General features: G+C 51.3%; 1 protein-coding gene across 2 annotated transcripts in view; it reads left to right on the top strand.

The window, feature by feature from the left end:
• Positions 1-20360, top strand: part of MLXIPL (MLX interacting protein like) — an 883858-nt gene that overhangs the window by 738001 nt on the left and 125497 nt on the right. For both annotated transcript variants that reach the window (XM_078679572.1, XM_078679571.1), the window contains one exon: positions 16514-16584. In XM_078679572.1, the coding sequence (XP_078535698.1) occupies positions 16514-16584 (71 nt within the window). The remainder of the gene's footprint in view (positions 1-16513; positions 16585-20360) is intronic.

Consider the following 20360-nt stretch of genomic DNA (forward strand, 5'->3'; position numbering starts at 1 on the left):
CCCAGGGTCAACAATTTCGAAAAAAGTAAACAATCCCCAACTGTGGAGCCCCCCCCCCTCCCCCAGAACAGGCCCCAATATCGAGATATCAGTCCCCATCCAAACTCCCACACCTGATGACCCAGGTCTCAACTACACAGCCGTAGCTGTGGGTGCCTTAAGGGCCTACGGAGCGCGGCTTCGTCCAAAGGGGGGCCACGCCGCCCAGCTCCCCGCCCCCTCCCCAATTCCCAAGAACCACACAGCCCTGAGCCCCTTGGTGTGCCCCGACCCCCGCTATGTACATAGGCAATGGTTCCCCTCTCAGCCCTTCAAACATTACCCACACAGCAATGCCAGCAGTTCATATATTCAGGATCTCGTCCGCCGTCTGCGGTGTCACCAGCGGTCCCTCCGTGCGGTGAGTCCCCGAAAGATCCGACTCCGAGCCAGAGGCCGATACAAGAGTGTCCGAGTCCGTGGCCCCTCTAGACCCGGGGCCCTCCGCCCGTCCGAGCTTCTCCACTTCCAGCAGCGCGGCCTGCCGTTCCGCTTCAGTTTGGGAGGTTGTCGGACCCAGCTTCCCCCGCCCTCGATTCCACAGTCTCCTCGATTTCCTCAGCCGTTTGGGCGAGCGTTCCCGCTCCTTCTCCCGCTCTTCTCTCGCCTTGGCGCCGTCAGTCCCGGCCTTGTATGATTCCCACCAGTCCCAGGCTTCCGCCGACGTTGCAAAGAATATCGCCTTGTCGTCCACTACCACTCTCAGCCTGGCTGGGAAAAGCAAGGAGTAGGCCAATCCTTCACTGCGCAGCTCCTTCTTGATTGTGAGGAAGGAGGCCCGTTGCTTCTGCGTCTCAAAGGTGAAGTCCGGGAAAAGCGTGACTCTACTGTTCGCTATCTGGAAAGGGCCATCCTCTCGAGCTTTCCGCAGGAGCAGATCTCTGTCCTTGTGGTGCAGTAACTTGGCTATGATCGGTCTGGGTGGGAGCCCAGGCTTGGGAGGTCCCGAGGGGACTCTATGGGCACGCTCCAGGGTGAAGAACGGCGAAAGCCCTTCCGGGGCCACCACTGTTTTCAGCCATTCCTCCATGTAGGCCACCATGTCCCCCGTCCCCTCCGTCTCTGGCACGCCTACGATCCGCACATTACCGCGTCGGCTTCTATTTTCTGCGTCCTCCGCCCGCCGCTCCAGGGTGCGTATGCGGTCTAGGGCCTCAGTCAGCTTACTCTCCATCGCCTTGTGTGCCGGCGCCAGGTCTTTGAGCACCACCTCCGCATCCTTGACCCTGTCCTTCAGCTTGTCGTGGTCCGCCCGGAGCAAGCCCAGCCCCGTCGCCACCTGCGCTATATCGTCATGCAGCGCGTTTCTAGTGGCCGTTATGGCGTCCAATATCCTATCCTGCAATCGCTGCAGGTCAGTCTGCTCAGCGGGGCCCCCTTCTGCTGCATCCGATTTCGCCACTTCCACCACCTTGGTTCCTGGCTTCCCCATAGTAGCCGGCCTCTCCGCCCACTCCTTATGCGGCTGCCTCCTGTCTCCGGGCCTCCACTACGTGGCTAGCTTCTGCGTTCTATGGGGCCCTGCCGTATCCACACTGCGCCCCAGAGGTAGCGTCCGCCGTGGTGCACAATCCCTGAGTACTGTGGAGGAATGGTCACTCTGCTCCTGAGCGGCGTGGTGGGTTGGTCACTCCACCGGGAGTCCGGCGCCGCCAAAGGCCCTTCTCCGGCCCACAGGCTCCACCGTTATGCCCCCTTGTGCTCCGCGGGCCTCCGTTGCAGGGGCGAGGGGGGGGGCTCAAACTACACAGCGCCGTGCTCCGTCCCCCGTGAGCCCCCTCTCCGGGCGTCCCCTGCTCACCTGCCGGCTCTCGTGGCGCTCAGGGCTGGGTCGAAGATCCGGGTCCCACCTCCTCAGCAAAGGAGTCTGGCCGCAAGCTTCGCCCGCAGCGGCTCACCCGGGTAGTCTTCCCCGCCCGCTCTTGCGACCGCTGCTCACCGCAGCCGGGGTCCGAGGATCGTCCCTCGCTGTGTGGGGTCCGTCGCTGGCGGCAACCGCGCCTCCCCTGTGTGCGCCGGCAGTGCGTTCTGCGGCACAGCCCACCGTTCTTCAGGGCTCCGCCGCGGCAGCCATCTTGCGCGGCGCCTTCCTACCCTCCGCTCCAGCGGCCGCAACGGTCGGCTGTCGTACACGGCGCTGTGACGTCGCTGACCGCCCAAACCTCGTCCAGCAGGTCACCGCCGGTCACTCTATCGGCGCCGGGGCACACACGGACTCTTCGGCCCTCCTTTCAGGATTCTCGTGGGGAAGACGCACGGAGCTCCGAGCTCACGCCGCCATCTCCCTCGGCGCTCAAGCCACGCCCCTTTGCTCGCACGTGATGGCAATTATCAGGGCCTGGTGTACAGTACATGCTGCTGCACGCAATTGACTTTTTATGTTTGTGCAACTGGTTTGCTGGTGTATTAGTGTGTTTGTATCCCCTCACTTAACTTGGTACCCTTTTTGAAAATACGAATAAATAATTGTTAGAAAAGATTTCATTAAAATCAATGGTTTTCTAAATAGAATGCAGCCGTTTCTTTATTTGTGTTGTTTGTTTAAATTGTTTACATCTCATTTGCAAGTTATGTGTGAACACATTCTCTGAAGCAAATATTGTGGTAACACAAATATTTTTCAATGTACGCTTTACGCAGTTTTACCAAAATTTGTCATGCCGTGTTCCTAGATGTACTTTATCTTGGGAAGACGAGGGGATGAGTTAACCTTACTGGTATTTAACTCTTTGGGACGGTTGCCTTGGAATAATCAGAAGTGGTCTGTGTTACTCTGTTCTTTCAGCTTCTCACATTCTTTCAGCATGTCATTCTTTAAACAGCTGAACGTATTTCACATGCCCTAATATTTTTAATCTTTGACTCCATAGCAATATCTGAAAAGGGAGATCCATGTTTGGAATGAATTTGAAGTCACTTTTTTTCTCCGTCTATACCTCAAAAGCATAAATATGATTAATATAAATATGTGTTAAGAAAAAACAGTTGTGCAGTGTGTTCAGTACAGTGTCTGCTAGATTCTCTTATCTGATTTTGGTTTCTTCTATCAGATCTCATCGGGTCCCCACACACAATATTGTCATTTATACAGCCCTCATGGTTGAGATGTGTTATGTTTTCGGGTGACAATAAATCTCTTCAAACCACTTTGTGTCTTCATGTTTATCGTAACAAAAGGTCACTACTACTGTAAGCCCAAGAATTCACCAACACTGCCCCACCTCAAACAAGAAGATAGCTGGCAGACGGCCAAATCACAACATTGCCTAATTCATCTTAAGACATAGATGGACACCGTTTACCACTGCCAGAGCAGCTTACTACAGATAAACAAGCATTTGCAATGCAATAGGTCTCGCATTTATGTGAGTTTAAGCTATTAGCACTGTAAATGACAATGCCTTCTATGTATGATTTTAAAAATGAAAAAAAAAAGGCATTGCTATTTTTTACTTTTGTTACATCTCCCATCAAACTGCAAGTCCGTGCTTCTTTCCTACCTTTCTTAAGCGTCTCATTTAACTATAGCTTCGTGCCCGTCTGCTCTACCTTTGCCACAGCTCCCATTAAATTACATATACGTTCACAGCTGCTCTACTCTCTAATAAGCCTCCTATAAAACTATAATAGCAAGTCTTACAGTTTGCTCCTTGTCATCATTCCTATAAAGCTACCATTTCATATTACAAATGTCACAAAAAGATGTTAATATTTCACTTCTGTGCTTGGATTTTCATCACAATAAAATACACTGAACATAATCTTCACAAAAGTTATTTACAAAAGTTTAAGCTATTGCCATTATAAATTACAATAACTTTTATTTAAGTATTAATTATTAAACAAAAATAAAAGCCATTGTTATTTGTAATATCAATACATCTAAGGCACGTAAATACAACACATATTGCATTACAAATGCTATAGGTGTCACAAGTTATAACTATTGGCATTATAAATGACAAAGCTATTAATTTAGCTATTTTCAAAACCAACACATAAATACAAAATTTGCCATTTACAATACCAATAGCTCAAACGTTCCTAATGCGAGACCTATTGCATTGCAAATGCTTGTTAATAAATGTATATGCTCGTGTATCTTGAAAGATTTATCTCAACAGTGGTGGTTTTAGCATTCTATTTTACTGGAACGTTTAGTGCACGCATTTCATGCTAGAATTTAAATGATTATTAGAAATGTTTCTGGTATATGTCTATAGCATTGGGAGTTTAAAGTTAAATGTCCCCCACCGTCCGATGACGACAGTACAGTTTCATGGTACTGCTTGCTATTCTAATTCAGGCATGTGAGTCTATGAAAGATACCCCAATACTGTATAAGAAAATAAGTTAATTACCTGTAACTATGGTTATCCAGTATTGGTATCTTTCATAGATTCACATGCAACCCACCCTCCTCCCTGTGGAGTCAGTTCTCATTGAATTTGGGATCCTTACTTCCCACTTGTGCTTAGAAAATCTGAGGAGAACTGGCCTCTGCTGGGAGTGTTCTAGAGAGTGCTAACAGCTGGTTGGTTGGATGCCAACATTTGGTCCTCTTTTAAAATCCAAAGATAGGCTACTGTTTAGAGGGCATTGACCATTATAGCCTATGAAGGATTTAAGGCACTACTTGAATATTTTACCGTGGGACTCCCATCTCGACGACGGGGAATGGTTCAGGCATTTGATTCTATGAAAGATACCAATACTGGATAACCGTAGTTACAGGTAAGTAACTTATTTTCTTTCTCTTTATTTAAACAACATTTACCATCTTTATTCATTTAGCACTCTTGGAAAAGAAATCTGGTCTTCAAAGAAATTATTTTAGGAGGACAGTGCTAGTGCTAGCTCACACGCAAGAAGTTTGTTTAGCACGCCCCAGTTATTTTCGCCAGTCCCTTTACGATGATTTATGACATAGTCCTTACTGTGCCTAAAAAGAAACTGTTTCAAAGAAAGCAATAAATGTGGAAATGTGCCTTAAAGAGACACATTTGCCCTTCTGAATATGGTGCACCGAAAAAACAGAGAAAATCCTAAAGCAGTCAAAAAGGGCAAATTTGAATTCCCTTTCATCGGTGTACTTAGCTGGCAATTAATCCATCTGACATTTTTCCTTTATTGCCATTATAACTTTGCATTCTGAAACTTTTAGCTTTGTTTTTAACCAATATAAATATAGGCTTAAATATGCTTGCATGGTCAAAAAAACACAGATCTCCCAGAAAAAGGAGGAGGCACTTAAGGTGGCGCAGTTGGAGCGGGAAATTGAAGCGCTCGAACGGGAGACGGGTGGGGCCCCCTCGGTGAAGCATATATGAATTTGAATTTAAAAGAATTTATAAAGCGCGCATATACCATGCGGTTTCTTGGCGCTGGGGGGAAGCTGAGAGTCCAGGAAAGGGGTGTAGGATTTAGGATGGGAAGGCTTGGTGAAAGAGATAAGTTTTGAGAACCTTTCGGAACTCAATGTAGGAAGGGGCAGATCTAACAGCAATGGGGAGTGCATTCCAAAAGGTGGGGGCAAGTACAGAGAATTTCAAGCCTCCCGACCTACTTTTCTTGAAGCGGGGTACAGAAAGGAGGAAGCATAGCCACGAGCTTGCTCTCAAACAGCGGGAACTTCGCACGTTGGCGGAGAGTGAGGCGCAGGCCTATTCCATAGCCACGCAGCATCGGGTGTACGATGCCAGGGATAAAAGCATGAAGTTATTGGCATGGCTTGAGCGCAGGGACCGAGAGCAATCCTGGGTTGCGGAGGTGAGGGGCGAGGCGGGATCCTTGGTAACCACTGGGACTGAAATAGCAGAGGCCTTTGCGTCATACTATGAAGGGGTCTATACCCCGGTATGCACCAGATCAGAAACGGATTGCGAGGAGTTCCTGCGGGACTTCGCTTTGCCTATCCTTTCCCATGAGCAGACTGATAGCCTAGACGCTGACCTTATGGCGCTAGAACTCTGGGAGGCCCTCAATGCCCTCCAGGCCGGGAAAGCGCAGGGGCCAAATGGGCTCCCAGTTGAAATATACAAGAGGCAAGCCAGTGTTGTGCTTAAACCCCTCAGATGAATGTTCCTTGAAGCGAGGGATGTGGGGAGACTCCTGCCAGACCAGCGAGAGGCCACGATTGTGGTTATACATAAGGCCGGGAAACCGGCAGATCGATGCTCGTGTTACCGCCCTTTATCGCTCCTTAATGTTGAGGCCAAGGTGTTAGCTAAAGCCTTAGCGACAAGACTGCTCTCGGTTCTACCGAATCTGATTCATGTTGATCAGTCAGGGTTCATGCCCCACAGGAGTACTAGGCACAACCTGCGCCGACTTTATGGAGTCTTATACATGACGGAGGACGTCGGTGCCACCCAAACAGCCCTAATGGCGCTGGACGCCTCCATGGCCTTCGATAGTATCGAATGGCCATACTTATTCATGGTCCTGCGACGATTGGGCTTTGGGCCTGTCTTCTGCAGTTGGGTGCGTTTGCTGTACACGCAACTGGTGGCAAGGGTTAGTGTCAATGGGGCGATGTCTCGGACGTTCCCCCTGCGGCGGGGCTCCAGGCAGGGATGCCCTTTATCCCTGCTCCTTTTTGCCTTGGCCCTGGAGCCACTGGCCAACTGGATCCGGTGGGGAAAGGTCTTTTTGGGGCTTCACCATGTCTGATGAGTGGGAGGAGCATATATCCCTATATACCCCGACAACATCGTCCTCTACATGGCCAGACCATACCATTCAATGGCGCAGGCGCTACATCTTTTTGAACTTTTTGGCAGTTACTCCGGCTACACAATCAATTGGGCTAAATCCCTGATTTACCCACTGTCGGGTCCCTCCCAAGGGTTCTGTGACGGGGCGGCAGAAGAGGACTCCTCTGGTACCGGTACGTCACCTAAACGTGCCAACAAACCCTTGTCTCCCTTGTCCATGCAGCAGGTTGAAAGCTGGAAAAAGGAACCCGACATCCCGTTTCCGGTATCCGAGCACGGGGACGAGGAACACTGTTTTTTTAATTGGGCGGAACTTGAGCCCGGACACACCCCCTGCCATGACAGGGAAGCGGAAGAAAAACCCAGGGGCGGAGACCAACAGGTGTGTGAATCACCCGGAGGTAGAGAGGACGTGTGGAGCGGAGGCGGCGATTGGGAAGGCGAAGAAGGAGAGGACAGAGACAGGAGAGAGTCGAAAGCGGGAGAACAGGGAGCTGAGACGAGGCAGCAACGCGAGGAGCCAGGAGGCCAACGACAAGGCGTTCCGCCCAGCCACGCTTCAAGGGAAGCGTGGCTCACCCAGGTACGTTCCCGTTTCGTGGGCTGGGCGGGTAGAAAGGGGTTAAAACCCCCGTAATTCACTCTGCATTATGCCGACACTCCCTGAGTCCCCACACAACCAGCACCCCGTTGTCTCACTATTTTCAGTTTTAGAGCACTAGTGCACTTGTGTGAATCCTCACTCCTTTTTCCCTTTTCGGATGTACATATCCGTACCCTTGACTGAGGCAAGTCTTTTCTTTCTTTTCCCCACGTTGCTCCTAACCCCGGACGTCACAACAGAGTCAAGGGGAACTACTCCTACCAGAGGTCCCGCGGAGAGGTGGAGAACCGGAGGGGAGTCCAGTAAGGAGAAAACCTCACCGGCAAGAAGGGACACGGACCCCCCCTTACCTTATTACAGGAATGTGACCCGCCTGTGACGGCTGTTGAAATCAATAAAACCCACGTTAACCACACCTAAAGTCCCCGTGTGTTCTTCCACTCCGCAACAGGTTCCTTCGGGGTGTCCGGCATCGATAGTTACGGATGGATTTAAATATCTGGGGGTGTACGTCACTAGGGATAGGTCGGAGTTCTTCGCGAAGAATCTCGAGCCGCACCTGGCACGGTTGGCATCGGATGTTGCCCACTGGAGGTCCTTGCCTCTTTCCCTAATGGGGTGCGCCACGCTCTTCAAAATACTGGCGCTGCCGAGCCTCCTCTATATCCTTCAATACACACCATACCCGGTCCCGGGAGGGGGAGGGGGGTTAAACGGGTATCTCAGGCCTTGAGAACGTTGCTATGGGACGGGAGAAACCCGAGAATTTCATTAGGTAAGCTGACAAGGGGGGTGTACGACGGGGGGCTGGCCCTCCCGGACGTGCAGTTGTACTATTGGGCATCTCAGTTGCTGGTCATCAATGATTGGACTTATGGGGAGAGGTCGGAACTGGCCTATAGGGTTGATAGGTATGTCATGCCGGAGGGCAATTGCGAGCCCCTATTATACTCGCGGAAGCAGCCAAAAGATCTGCCCTGCATACTGGGGTGGTGCTTCAATGCTGGAAAGAGGCTAATAAATACTTGGGGTGGGCGGGCACTGTAAAGGGAAGGACCCCGCTTTGGACTGGAGATCTGCTGATGGAGGTGAAACGACTAACCAGTTTTAAGGGTTGGAAACTGATCGGGGTAGACTACCTTGGGGATGTCTGGAAGGGGAGGGTCCCTAGATCCTTCGGCTATCTCAAAAACGAGTTTAAAATGCGTGATTCCCAGCACTACCATTACCTCCGCCTCGTGCATGCCCTGCGCATGCATATATGCGCAGACACCTCGGTCCCAGAGTACTCGCCCATGGAAGACAGGCTCCTGCTAGATCCCATTTTAGAGAAACCCACGGCCACTATTTACCGTAAACTCATAAATAATATGCCTGATCCATTGGTATCTCTGAGGGCTCGATAGGCGAAAGATATTGGTGACCTGGCAGACCACGACTGGCAGGACGCCATGCACAGCCCCCGCGAAGTGGCGATTGGGATTAGGTTCCTCCTGGTTCAACTAAAAATCCTGCATCGGGTGTACTATCCGCGCACTCACCTGTTTGCTTGGGGTAGGAGTCTGTCCCCGCTGTGTGCAAGGGGGTGTCACGGGAGGGCTCCTTTTTTAGGTTTTGCCTGGCGAAAAGATGCGCTCTGCGCATCTTTTTCGCGCAGGCGAAAACCCGATGAGAACTGTAGTGTGGCTTTGGGTCGGCCCTCGTCATTCATTGGCTGGCTCCATAAATGGAGCCTAGCCATTGGACGAGGGGCCTGTCCGTCAATGCCGGACCAGATTCGGGGGCGTTCCCGAGATTCTTTGGCTTTTGCCGACGTCACGCGACGTCAGCCGAAAGCCGGGAACGCCCCCGAATCTGGTCCGGCATTGAGCCGGCACCCGCCTTCCTGCTTGGTGAGTGATCTGACACAATCATCAGAGGAAGTATCCCTGCTGGGGTTCACGTACATCTCTCGCTTCTCACCGCTGAGGCAGAAGGCGCCTTTTCTGCCTTGCCTGCGCCTGATATCTTCCGAGCCACGTGCAACCTTTGCCCGCTCTCCACCCTGAACAAAGTGCACCGCCACATGGACAGCGGGCAGGGAACGTGTGACGCAGCTAGCGCTGCGAAACGGGAGCATCCATGCCAGGCCAGCAGCGCTAGTGATGGAGTCCAGGCCCTCACATCTTTACAAACGCGGTGTGACAGAGTTAAGGGGGGGGGGGTGTTGTTTCACGGCTGACCGAACCTCTTCAAGGCGCAGACACCTCTGGGAGCGCCACCGCCAGGTCGTCAGCCGGACACGTCTCTGGACTGCTCGTTCACACGATCACAGCACAGGGGGGACGTGTGAAGAGGCTGGTCTCCGAGGGCTGGCACGGCCCGACTGCAGTACAGCTGCAAACAGTTTCAGCTGCAGAGTCATCTGTAAAGTATAGCGCACCACTCAAACGCTGACAAAATATAGCGTCCAAATACCCTTCTGAAAAATAGGGCCCCATGTGGTTAATAATTTAAAAAATCTACACCCAACCAGACAATGTGCATGTCAGAGAATATTTCTATATGTGATCGTCTGACGTACAGCCATAGAAACCACGTCACTCTCATGGGCGCAGTTTCACCAACATGCTACAGCACCAACTACACAATGTCTCATTAATTTTTTTGTGGTATTTTTAGGCACGGGGAGATTCAGTAATTTGTCCAGAAGTGCAGGATTTTGAGAAGACGCCAAAACTTGTACCTGGGTTTCCCAATTTCAAAGATACAGCTCTGGCCCCTAACACCACATTCTCTACAAAACCCCCCCCCACCCCCTTCGACTCTTTGCGCAATACCTCCCTGAGCCCATCCACTCTCGCCTCTCTCTCTCTTCTCCATCGCTAATCGCTTTCTCTCTACCTATGCCCACCCTCCCATCTATATATCTCTCTCGACGCCTCTCTTTGCTGCAGTTAAAATGGGGGAGCTGCGGCCTGCGGAAAGTGACAGGGACACCGGGAGCGGCCCCGGGCTTTCAAAACCACCCCCAAGGGCACCGACCCACGGGGTAAATGCACAGTGGAATAAAGGGCCTGTCAGGCAATGTAAGTGATGCGTGTGTAAAGCGCTGCAAAAGCTTCAGGTCAAGTTGGCGCTGAGAAGGAACACTCCTGTATTCGAACATCGTTTTTAGAAAGCGGTTACTTCATGGAATAAATATTCCTTCTAATTATAACTACATAAGAGAAAATAATTCTATGTTTTAATCTGACACAAATGGACATCCACTGTGCAGAATTATCCATTTGGAATTCTGCATGTACATTTGACATTCTCGTCAAAATCCAGGACTGTTCTCCAAGCTCCTAGAAGCCCTTCATTTTATTGTGCGTGCTCTGAAAGTTATCATGAGGGTGCGATGCACACGAGTCTAGGAGGAGGCAAAACCAGAAGAAAGAACGGACACTGCACAAGCGCTAGTGCACCGCCTAGAGCCTCAAAATCTATCACGAGGCGCTAGTTCCAAGTAGATAACAATTGCCTACTTGGAACTAGCGCCTCCTGAAAGACTTGGAGGCTCTAGGCGGTGAAGTAGCGCTTGTGCAGTGTCCGTGCTTTCTGCTGGTTTTGCCCAGGGCGCTATCTGAGCAGAGGGTATCTCTGTACCGGGGTCTGGGTGGGGTGGGGGGGGGGGGGGGGGGGAGGAGCTGAGTCTCCCCGGCCTTCTCTTGGGGTGGGGGCGGGACACGGGCCGGACGTGAGGCGGCGGGCCCTCCCGGCAGCAAGGGGTCTCATAGAATGCTCTCCACCCTTGTTTCGAGTGTGAGATCACGGCACTGCACACCTCGACCCCTCTCCACGAGCCTGCTCGTGACTTCACCGATGTGCTTTGCATGCGCCACACAACAGCAGGGAATGCTTGGCGCTAGGGCTGCCTGGCCGGCGCGTTTGGAGTTGGAGACAGACTGAACCTGGCGACAGTCTGAAGGTTTGAGTACATCCACAGGTCCTTGAGGCCTTGCACAGTATGACGTTGTAACTACATATGTGTATGTCACTCACCGCCTCGCATCTTTACGGCTCGGTCATATGGCCGGTGTTTTCCGTGCAACGAACATGGAAGGCCTCCCCCGTTACAATGCCAGGAGAGGGAACCCGCCGCCCCTGTGGCTGTTGCATAAACATGCGTCACACCTGAAGTTCAGACCCAGCGCTGCACAGAAGTGCAAATGAGTCGTGGACGAGCTGCTGTCCTTGTGTAGGTGTCGCCCCCGGAAGCATGGGACGCTTGCCCAGTACCAATGCTTGTCCGTGCCTTGATTGCTCTGCATTTATCCCCCTTTTGTCTTCCAGAGCCCGCCTTTGTCGGGTAGCGCCCTGGGCGGAAATGCATTTGGCGCCCTCCTGCTGGTGAATAAAACGAGGCAGCGGGAGCCCTTGGGTTCAGAGGGCCGCCCCTGGAGGATTGCATTAGTAGTGTCTGGCCTCTGCACAGATCCCTGCGCCACCCCACTCACCTGCATTATGCACCGATTTGCATCTCACCCTGGTGCCAAGCTGTTGGTTGGAGGGGGGTTAATGGTGCATGGCAGCAGCGGGTGGGAGGAGATGGGAGGGCAAGAAAGCAGGCTGATGGGGTGTTAAAAACAGGTCTGCAGCTCTGGAGCCAGAAGCAGGGTCTCTGCTGACATTAATGCAGACAGCTCCTTACGCCCCTCTGAAGCCTGCGCCTTGGGCATGGAGCCCGCTCGCCCATGCCAAAAGCCGGCCCTGGGTGGCACAAACAGAATGGCCTCTCTGCAGTGATGTCACTCCTTTCCTGCCACCCCCTTCTGCCTCGATGTTTACAGAGGCCTACTAATGTTGAGGGCGGCCATGGGCAGTGCCACTCCTAGGCTGGCGGTGGGCATGGTGTATGCGAGTTGTTATTCTTCCTACTTTATCCCCAACAAGCACTAGGAAATTCCGGAGGTCAAGCGCTCCTAAACAGAGGATATATTTTCCATCATTTAATATTTTCTTCATATGTGCAATGAATTAAGTTGTTAATAAGGATGGCCAGTTTATATGGCCAACCGGAGCTCAGTTAGCTGCTAGAACAAGCAGTGGCCTCGTGGCGTCTTGAAGCATTGCTCTGTACCACAAAAGCTGAAAGGTCATCTACATGAATCTGCTGGGACAATGCTCTGAAGCGGGTGCTTTTGGAAGAAACGTCCCCCCTAAGCACAACATGTGATTTCCATTCATGGGGCGCGAGGGATGTGCTGCAAGTGTCTGTCAGTCACTGTGATGGCCGATGCCATCTTTAGGGGAGCGGTGACTTTTCCCGCCCAACGACCAGTGCTGCAATGAGAGCCAGAACCAGCGTGAAGAGCGCCACTGCCAGCAGCACGGTGATTGTGACCATCCCGCCGGAGCGGCCCGAGAGGCCGAGGTCCAGGTCAACCACGTCAGTCACTGCAATAGAAAAGATGTGCGCGTTAGGAGTGACGGCACTGCCGGGGACTACGTCTCATCATCAGGGCTCAGCTTGTACCAGGTGTCCTTGCTCGAGACATCTCGCTGGATCCTTGGCGCAGGTACACACATGCATTGGTCACACCCGGGGCTTCACTGACGCCCCGCACATGACAGCCAGTGCCCCACAGGAGGCCATTTACACTCAGCTCTTGCATCTCCGACTCTTCCAGACTACAGGCCGTCCTTTCCCCACAGCACCCCAAACACACCGTGCTCTCATTCTAGCAGTCTGGCCCCACTGACAGCTCAGGCACACACCCATGCTGCAGCAATCACTCACAACAGCCCTCAGCACCACGTGCACCCTTCACAGACCAGCACTCTGGAGGCACACGCACACCTCTTACACACTCACAACCACACGCATGCCTCTTACTCACAACCACACGCGCACCCCTCACACTCACAACCACACGCGCGCCCCTCACATCCTGACAACCACACGCACGCCTCTTACACACTCACAACCACACGTGCACCCCTCACACACTGACAACCACACGCACGCCTCTTACACACTCAGACACACCTCTTACACACTCACAACCACACGCGCACCCCTCACACACTGACAACCACACGCACGCCTCTTACACACTCGCAACCACACGCACGCCTCTTACACACTCACTACCACACGCACACCTTATACACACTCACAACAACACGCACACCTTATACACACTCACAACCACACGCACGCCTCTTACACACTCACAACCACACGCACGCCTTTTACACACTAACAACACGCACGCCATCAGCCCCACGCGCACCCTTCACAGACCAGCACTCTGGAGGCACACGCACGCCTAACACACTCACGCCTCTTACACACTCACAACCACACGCGCACCCCTCACACACTGACAACCACACGCATGCCTCTTACACACTCACAACAACATGCACGCAGTAGATCATTGCTAAAAACCAGTGGCAAAATCAATGAGTCCCAAAGGCCATTTCTGTTGTTTTTGTCAATACTTGTGCTTTAAGCATCTTTATACCTCAGCGGAAAGAAATACATGTGACATTTCTTTTTTTTTTTAAATAGTTTTGTTACAGATTGTCTGCTACGTTCGCCTCCAAAATAGGCACCCTGCCTTACATAATTATACAATGACCAGTGTGAACTGGAAGCGATGCATTGTCCATTGTAATACTGTGGGCTCAGTTATAGTTTTTGTGGCATGAAACTGCACATTAAGCCACAGAAATTGACGTTAGTGGTACGTATGCATTTAGTTATACCCCTTACTTTCTGGCACGGACAAGGCTTTGTGTTGTGCTCTTAATGTACTGTGATTATGTGGTACTTTCTAAATCCCCCTCTTGGGTGGTTAATCTACTGCTGCACCCCTTGGGTGCCTTCACTTGGCCTCATGTTGATCTCCTTTGGTGCTGACCATTTTCTGCAGATAACACAAGCCTGTTGGAAATAAAGTGCATTGTGACTTGCTTTCCCCCATCTCTCACAGCCTGCTCTGTGCAAAAGTATTTTACACCCTTTGACACCTGTCTCTTGCCTGTGAAGAACCCTTTCCCATCTTTGAGTTAGTTTCACAGCCCAGCTATCTCACACCTACCTACTGTCTGCTGTTCCTCTGTGACACCTTGCTATTGTCTGCAGCACTCCCTTTCACCAGTGTACATCATTGCAGCCCCTTTCACACTTGTTTGTTGCCTGTACAATCCTTTGTACAACTGATGTTACACAAAGAGCTTCTCCCACCCAAACCTACCCATTATCTACACACTCCCTCTCAGACTTCTTGCTGTGTACAACCCTTTTAACACTCCTCTTTTATCTGCACAATCCCTCTATCTCTCACTCCTACATCATCATCTCTCTCCCCAGTCTGTCACCTTTGAAGTCCTTTTTACACCTATTGGTTACCTATGCGGTCGGTTCATCTCTAACAACAGTGTATAACTTGCACAGGGGGCTCGCAGTGTGTGGAGGGCTCTGTGTGGGTGGCTCTGTGTGGGTGTGTGTGGGGCTCTGTGTGGGTCTCTGTGTGGGTGTGTGTGGGGCTCTGTGTGGGTGTGTGGGGGGCTCTGTGTGGGTATGTGGAGGGCTCTGTGGGTGTGTGGAGGGCTCTGTGTGGGTGTGTGGGGGGCTCTTTGTGGGTGTGTGAGGGGACTCTGTGTGGGTCTGTGGAGGGGCTCTGTGTGGGTGTGTGGGGGGCTCTTTGTGGGTGTGTGTGGGGGGGGCTCTGCGTGGGTGTGTGGAGGGCTCAGTCTGGGTGTGTGGGGGGTCTCGCAGTGTGTGTGAGGGCTCTGTGTGGGTGTGTGTGGGCTCTGTGGGTGTGTGTGTAGGGGGGCCCTGTGTGTGTGAGGGGGCTCTGTGTGGGGGGTTCGGTGTGGGTGTGTGTGGCATTTGCGAGAGATTAAGCTATTGGCATTGTAAAGGACAATGCCATTTATTTATCAGTTTTCAAAACGAACACATAAATAAAGAAATTGTCATTTACAATGCCAATAGCTCTAACTTTTCCAAAGGCAAAACCGTTGCATTGTAAATGCTTGTCTATATTATGTGGGACTGCCCGTACATTGTGCCATTCTGGACCAGGGTGGCATATACAATGGCAACGGTAGTAGGCTCACCGGTCCCGGTGGAGCCTAGGTGGCTTCTGCCTATGATTAAGGGACCAACAGACTGGTCAAGGTATGCTGAGATTTGGTTAGCCAAGAGGAATATTGCTAGTTCATGGGGAGGGCGCAGGGGCCTCCACAATGGGATCAGTGGCAGCGAACTTGGACTTTTGTCAGAGGGCGGAGGAGAGAGTTTACAAGGCTAGGGTGTGTTAAGAAATGGAGGAAGGTCTGGGATCCCTGGCCAAATACAGAGCCCCGGGAGGGGGGGGGGTGGGGAGGGGGGGGACAGGACTGATAAGCATTGTTGTTCTATGGCACTGTATTGTATGCTTTTGAATGCGGACTGTGTTGTTATCCTTGCACATGCCATGTCTACATTGTTGTGTATTTGATGAGTCACTGAGCAAAGTTAACTAAAAATATTTACAAAAAAAACTAAAAAGATAACACAGATGTCTGAAAGTGATACATTGATATTTTCCCCCTGGCAGAATATCACCCTGCTCACCCTGATGCACATCACTCTGTGAGACTACAATAATTTGGACAGCTCAATATTGTAACTAATCTAGTGCTCCACTGATACACAGAACACAGTGCTCACTACAGACACAATACCCAGGGCTCATCTCGGACCCAACATCCAGTGCTGACCTCATATACACCACAGCTTTCTCTATGAAGGTGCTTCGTCCGGCACTCCCCCATTGCCTGACACATCCCTGAATCTCATCGTCCAGCAAACATGTATGGCACATGGCCTCTCACTCCCATCGGGCACTTGGCCCTCTGCTCCCTTGGAGTGATTCACCTAGTGCACCCCTCTGCCCATTGCTGCACATCAGTGTGGGACCTCAAAGTGCACACAGCCCTGTGCTCCTGAACTGTACATCTCTCCATGGTCCCCTGATGCACTTGACCCAGTTCTGCTCTAATACATAGCAGACAGTGCTCTCCTAATTTCCAGAACCCAGGTTTGCAGTTGTTGGGGTCACAGGTGTGTTCCCATATCTTAGCTGAGCTTTATAATTTCCTTGGTTACCTTGTACACTATCTTCTTTTGCAGTGAAGCCAGAGCCTGCAGTGGAGTCCCCTTCTTCTAGTGGCATCATCCTTCCTGCATCAGCTGGATCCCAGGTAAGATGACCATTGTGATCTGATGCACTGCAGTTATAGAAACGGCTTTCACGGTGGGCGAACATGGCATTAAATGGCGCTCCAGGTAGGAAGTAACCACAATGAGGACTCAGGTGCCACAGGGAGGATCCCAATAGTTACCAATGCAAAATCGCAAACATAGAAAAATAATTTGCCAGCCTCACTGACTATTTTCTGGAGCTCGTGGGGAAGTTTGTTTAAGTGGGTATTAAAATGGAAGTACAACCAAAAAAAGGTTCTACTTTGAGACAATAACTGTTATATCCATTAATCAGAAAGGAACGCTAAAGATGTGAAAAAGGACACTAATTTGAAGTTCTCTTTGTTTATTTGTTCTAGATGTGGCCACAGTTCCTGTCTGGCTAGAGGTGGAATTACTTACCTAATCTAGCTAATGTTTGATGGCACATGCTCAATTGTATAGTAGTGATGCTGTGAGTTCAAACGCAAACAAGGAAATTGGTCTGCCACGTAGGTCAGGCACAAAAACAATGTATAATTGAGGTGAAATGACCCCTCGCTGCCGTAGACCGTGGTTCCATTACACATGTTGTGCTAATGATTTCTACTTTCATGCAGCTGGCCCTGCACGCATGGGTGCTGCAGCCCTGGCTGCTTTTGTCTGGTCAATTTCGGAAAGGATGAGTACTCTTCCAGGGGATCCTCATCAATAGTCATAAGCACTGAATATTCCCGCCTATTTGCAGGGACCCCGGAAATAATATAAAATTATATATGGAAATCACATATATCTAGCTCCACATATATGTATGTACATATATAATTTTTTCTCACACCAATGCAGCCCCATAACTGAGGCTAAACAATGTCATTACCCATACATAGACTGTATTTGCATGCATATAAAAAAACATTAGGTCAAATAGCACTTGAACTCTGTGTTTTAATGAGCTAAACACTCATAAATACTGAAAATTGCTAATAAAATGACATTGTTAGCCCACAGGCTGCATTGTCAAGCAATAGCATAGAAAATGAAAGCATTTTCAACAAAAACTGGCACCGTGCCTTTAAGGCAGCCATGACCCCTGGCTTCCCATCATGCCTCAGGGGTGACAGGTCAGTTGCTCTTTACGGCTCCTTCAGTCAGGACCCTGGTTTTACAGCTCCTACCTTTTTTGACTTTCTGTCAAAAATATATTGAAATTCTTCAACTTTTTCACTTTCACTTTCACTCGACGTCTTTTGACTTTGAGTGCTGGTGCTGCCTTTTTTGTTCTTCAGAAAAGGTTTATTTTTGTCAAAATGCCTTCACTTTTCGATCCTTGCCCCTCCTGTGGCAAAAAGAAGGCCAGGACTGACACACACCCTGTGTGTATCCTTTGCTCCCTGAGACTCATAATGCAGACAGCTGTCAACATTGTAAGAACTTATCAAGGAGAACCCTCAAGGACAGAGAGAGAATCAGAATTTATGGCCTCTCTGAAAGAGGTAGGTCTCCTAAAAGGCAGCAGAAGAGGAGAACGCGGTCGACGTCGAGAGAAGTCCTGACCTGTTCTGCGTCGGAATCGGTGTCAAAGCTGCCTGCGACGGCGAAGACATCTTCGAAGACACATTCTTCGACGGCGAAGACTCGGGTACCTCCGTTGACGTCAACTAGGCGATGTTCAACGTCGAGAGGCAGGCCTCCGTCGTCGCCAGGTAGGCATACGACATCGAGGCAGATCACTCTGTCGTCGCCACAGCGATCGACGTCGAGGCCCAGCGCTCCGTGGTCGCACAAGCGCTCGACGTCGAGGCACAGCGCTCCGTCAAGGCACAGCGCTCCGTCGAAGCACCGGCGTTCGACGTCGAGGCACAGGCGTTCGCCGTCGAGGCACGTTTTGTCATCGCTTCATCACCGGCGTTCGACGTCAGGACAATCTTCGTCGACGTCGCATCACCGGCGTTCGACGTCGAGGCAGGTTGCTCCGTCGGCGTCCCAACGGTGTTCGACGTCGAGCCACACGTCTACGCCAAGGATGGGTCATCAGTCCCCGGCGTCGAGACACCAACCGCCACCTCCAGTGTCGAGACCGGCGTTGGACCCAACGTCGACACAGAAGACCCCAATAAGGTCGACGTCGAGTTTGCGAACTCCGTTACCGGGTCACCGGCCAGCGTCGATGCCGAGATCTCCAAAGTCGACGCCGAGAAAGGAAGCGGCAGTAGCGCCAGAGAGGCTTTCCAAGTCAAGGGGACGCTCTTCTATACGCTCGGGCCCACCTTCAAAAAAGAAGAATTTTTCTTCAGGACAGTCTCAGCCCAAGACACCAGGCATCACAGAGTCGCTCCAGATCTCGCTCTAGATGTCCTTCAGGAGAGGTCTCTCCTCCGGTGAGCCTGTCGTCATCTCCCTCAGGCTCTCATGTCTCTCATCGGGAATCAGCATCTAAGACCTCGAATGTTGTGATCTCTTCTTCTGACAGTGCCTCAGAGCATTCACCGGCTAGATCGCGGCACGAAGAGGTTAATCAATCTCCCCCAGCAAGTTCCCCTGAGAGGAGAGAAAGGCAAAAGTCGCCACTACACCACTGGGCCCCCGACAAAGACACAGCCGCTCGATTAACGCAGCAGGTGGATCGGGATCGACCTCCTTCCAGGCACAGAGAGCGAACGCGCAACCCAGTGCTCTCAAGCAGGTGGAGGTCCAGGTCAAGGAGCAGGAGAAGGGAGCGCAGCTCTCCTACCTCTTCCTCATCGCCTACTTGCTCCCATAGAGACTATTCTCCCACACTAACCGACAGCCCACCGTCGAGAATCTCTCCGGTGGATGACATCTTCACTTTCCAGGACATCGTGGGCTGAGGGGCGCTTAAGCTGGGGATTACCACGACAGCGCGCCAGACCAAGTCTTCAGTGATTTTTGAAACACTGCACCACAAGACGGCGGCCAAACTTCTACTTCCCTTGGTTCCAGGGATAATAGAACCAGTCATGTACGTATTCCTCACGCCTGCGACCATAAAGTCAGTACCGGCGAGGATTCTTACAAAATATCGGTCGCCTGAGGAGGACCTACTATTCCTCAGAGCCGACCATCCCCCGGATTCAGTAATCATCGCAGCGGCAAGAAAGACCCATGCCATGGCATCTTCCTCCACTGTACCTCCAGACAAGGAGAGCAAGGCGCAAGACTCCTGGGGACGAAGAGTATGCAGCACCTCGGCCTCGTTGCTGAAGTTTTCCAATGCGAAGGCGCTATTGGGCCGATATGATAGATCCCTGTGGGATTCCCTACAGCGCTTCGTTGAAAAACTCCCTCAGGAAGATCGAAGGGATTTCGAAGAGATACTTACGGAGGGCAGCCAAGTCTCCAACCAGATTATTAGTGCGGCAGCAGATGGAGCTACCCTGTTGGCGCATGGATATGCTCACGGGGTATGCACAAGGAGGCCTTTGTGGTTGCGCCTTACCGCCCTAAAGCCCGAAGCTCAGACATGGATCATGAACCTGCCTTTCTCTGGAACATCTTTATTCGGTTCACACACCGATGAGGAAATGCAGCGTATGAAGACGGAATTGGACACGCTAAAAGCCGTAGGGCTTGAAAAGAAAAAAGAATTCCGCAAAAGGTTCTGCCCCTACAATAAGCGATCCTCCCAACAGAGGGTTCAAACCCCTCAGTGGTTGAAGGGTCAAGACCAACAGGGGCAGCAAAAATCCCAGTACAGAGGCAGGCGCTCCTCAAGAGGCGGAGGCAATCAGCGACAAGGCAATAACTCCAACAAGGCCCAACCCACTCCAGTGGGGAG

This window comes from Lissotriton helveticus, chromosome 3_1, assembly GCF_964261635.1.
Source record: "Lissotriton helveticus chromosome 3_1, aLisHel1.1, whole genome shotgun sequence".
NCBI lineage: Eukaryota > Metazoa > Chordata > Amphibia > Caudata > Salamandridae > Lissotriton > Lissotriton helveticus.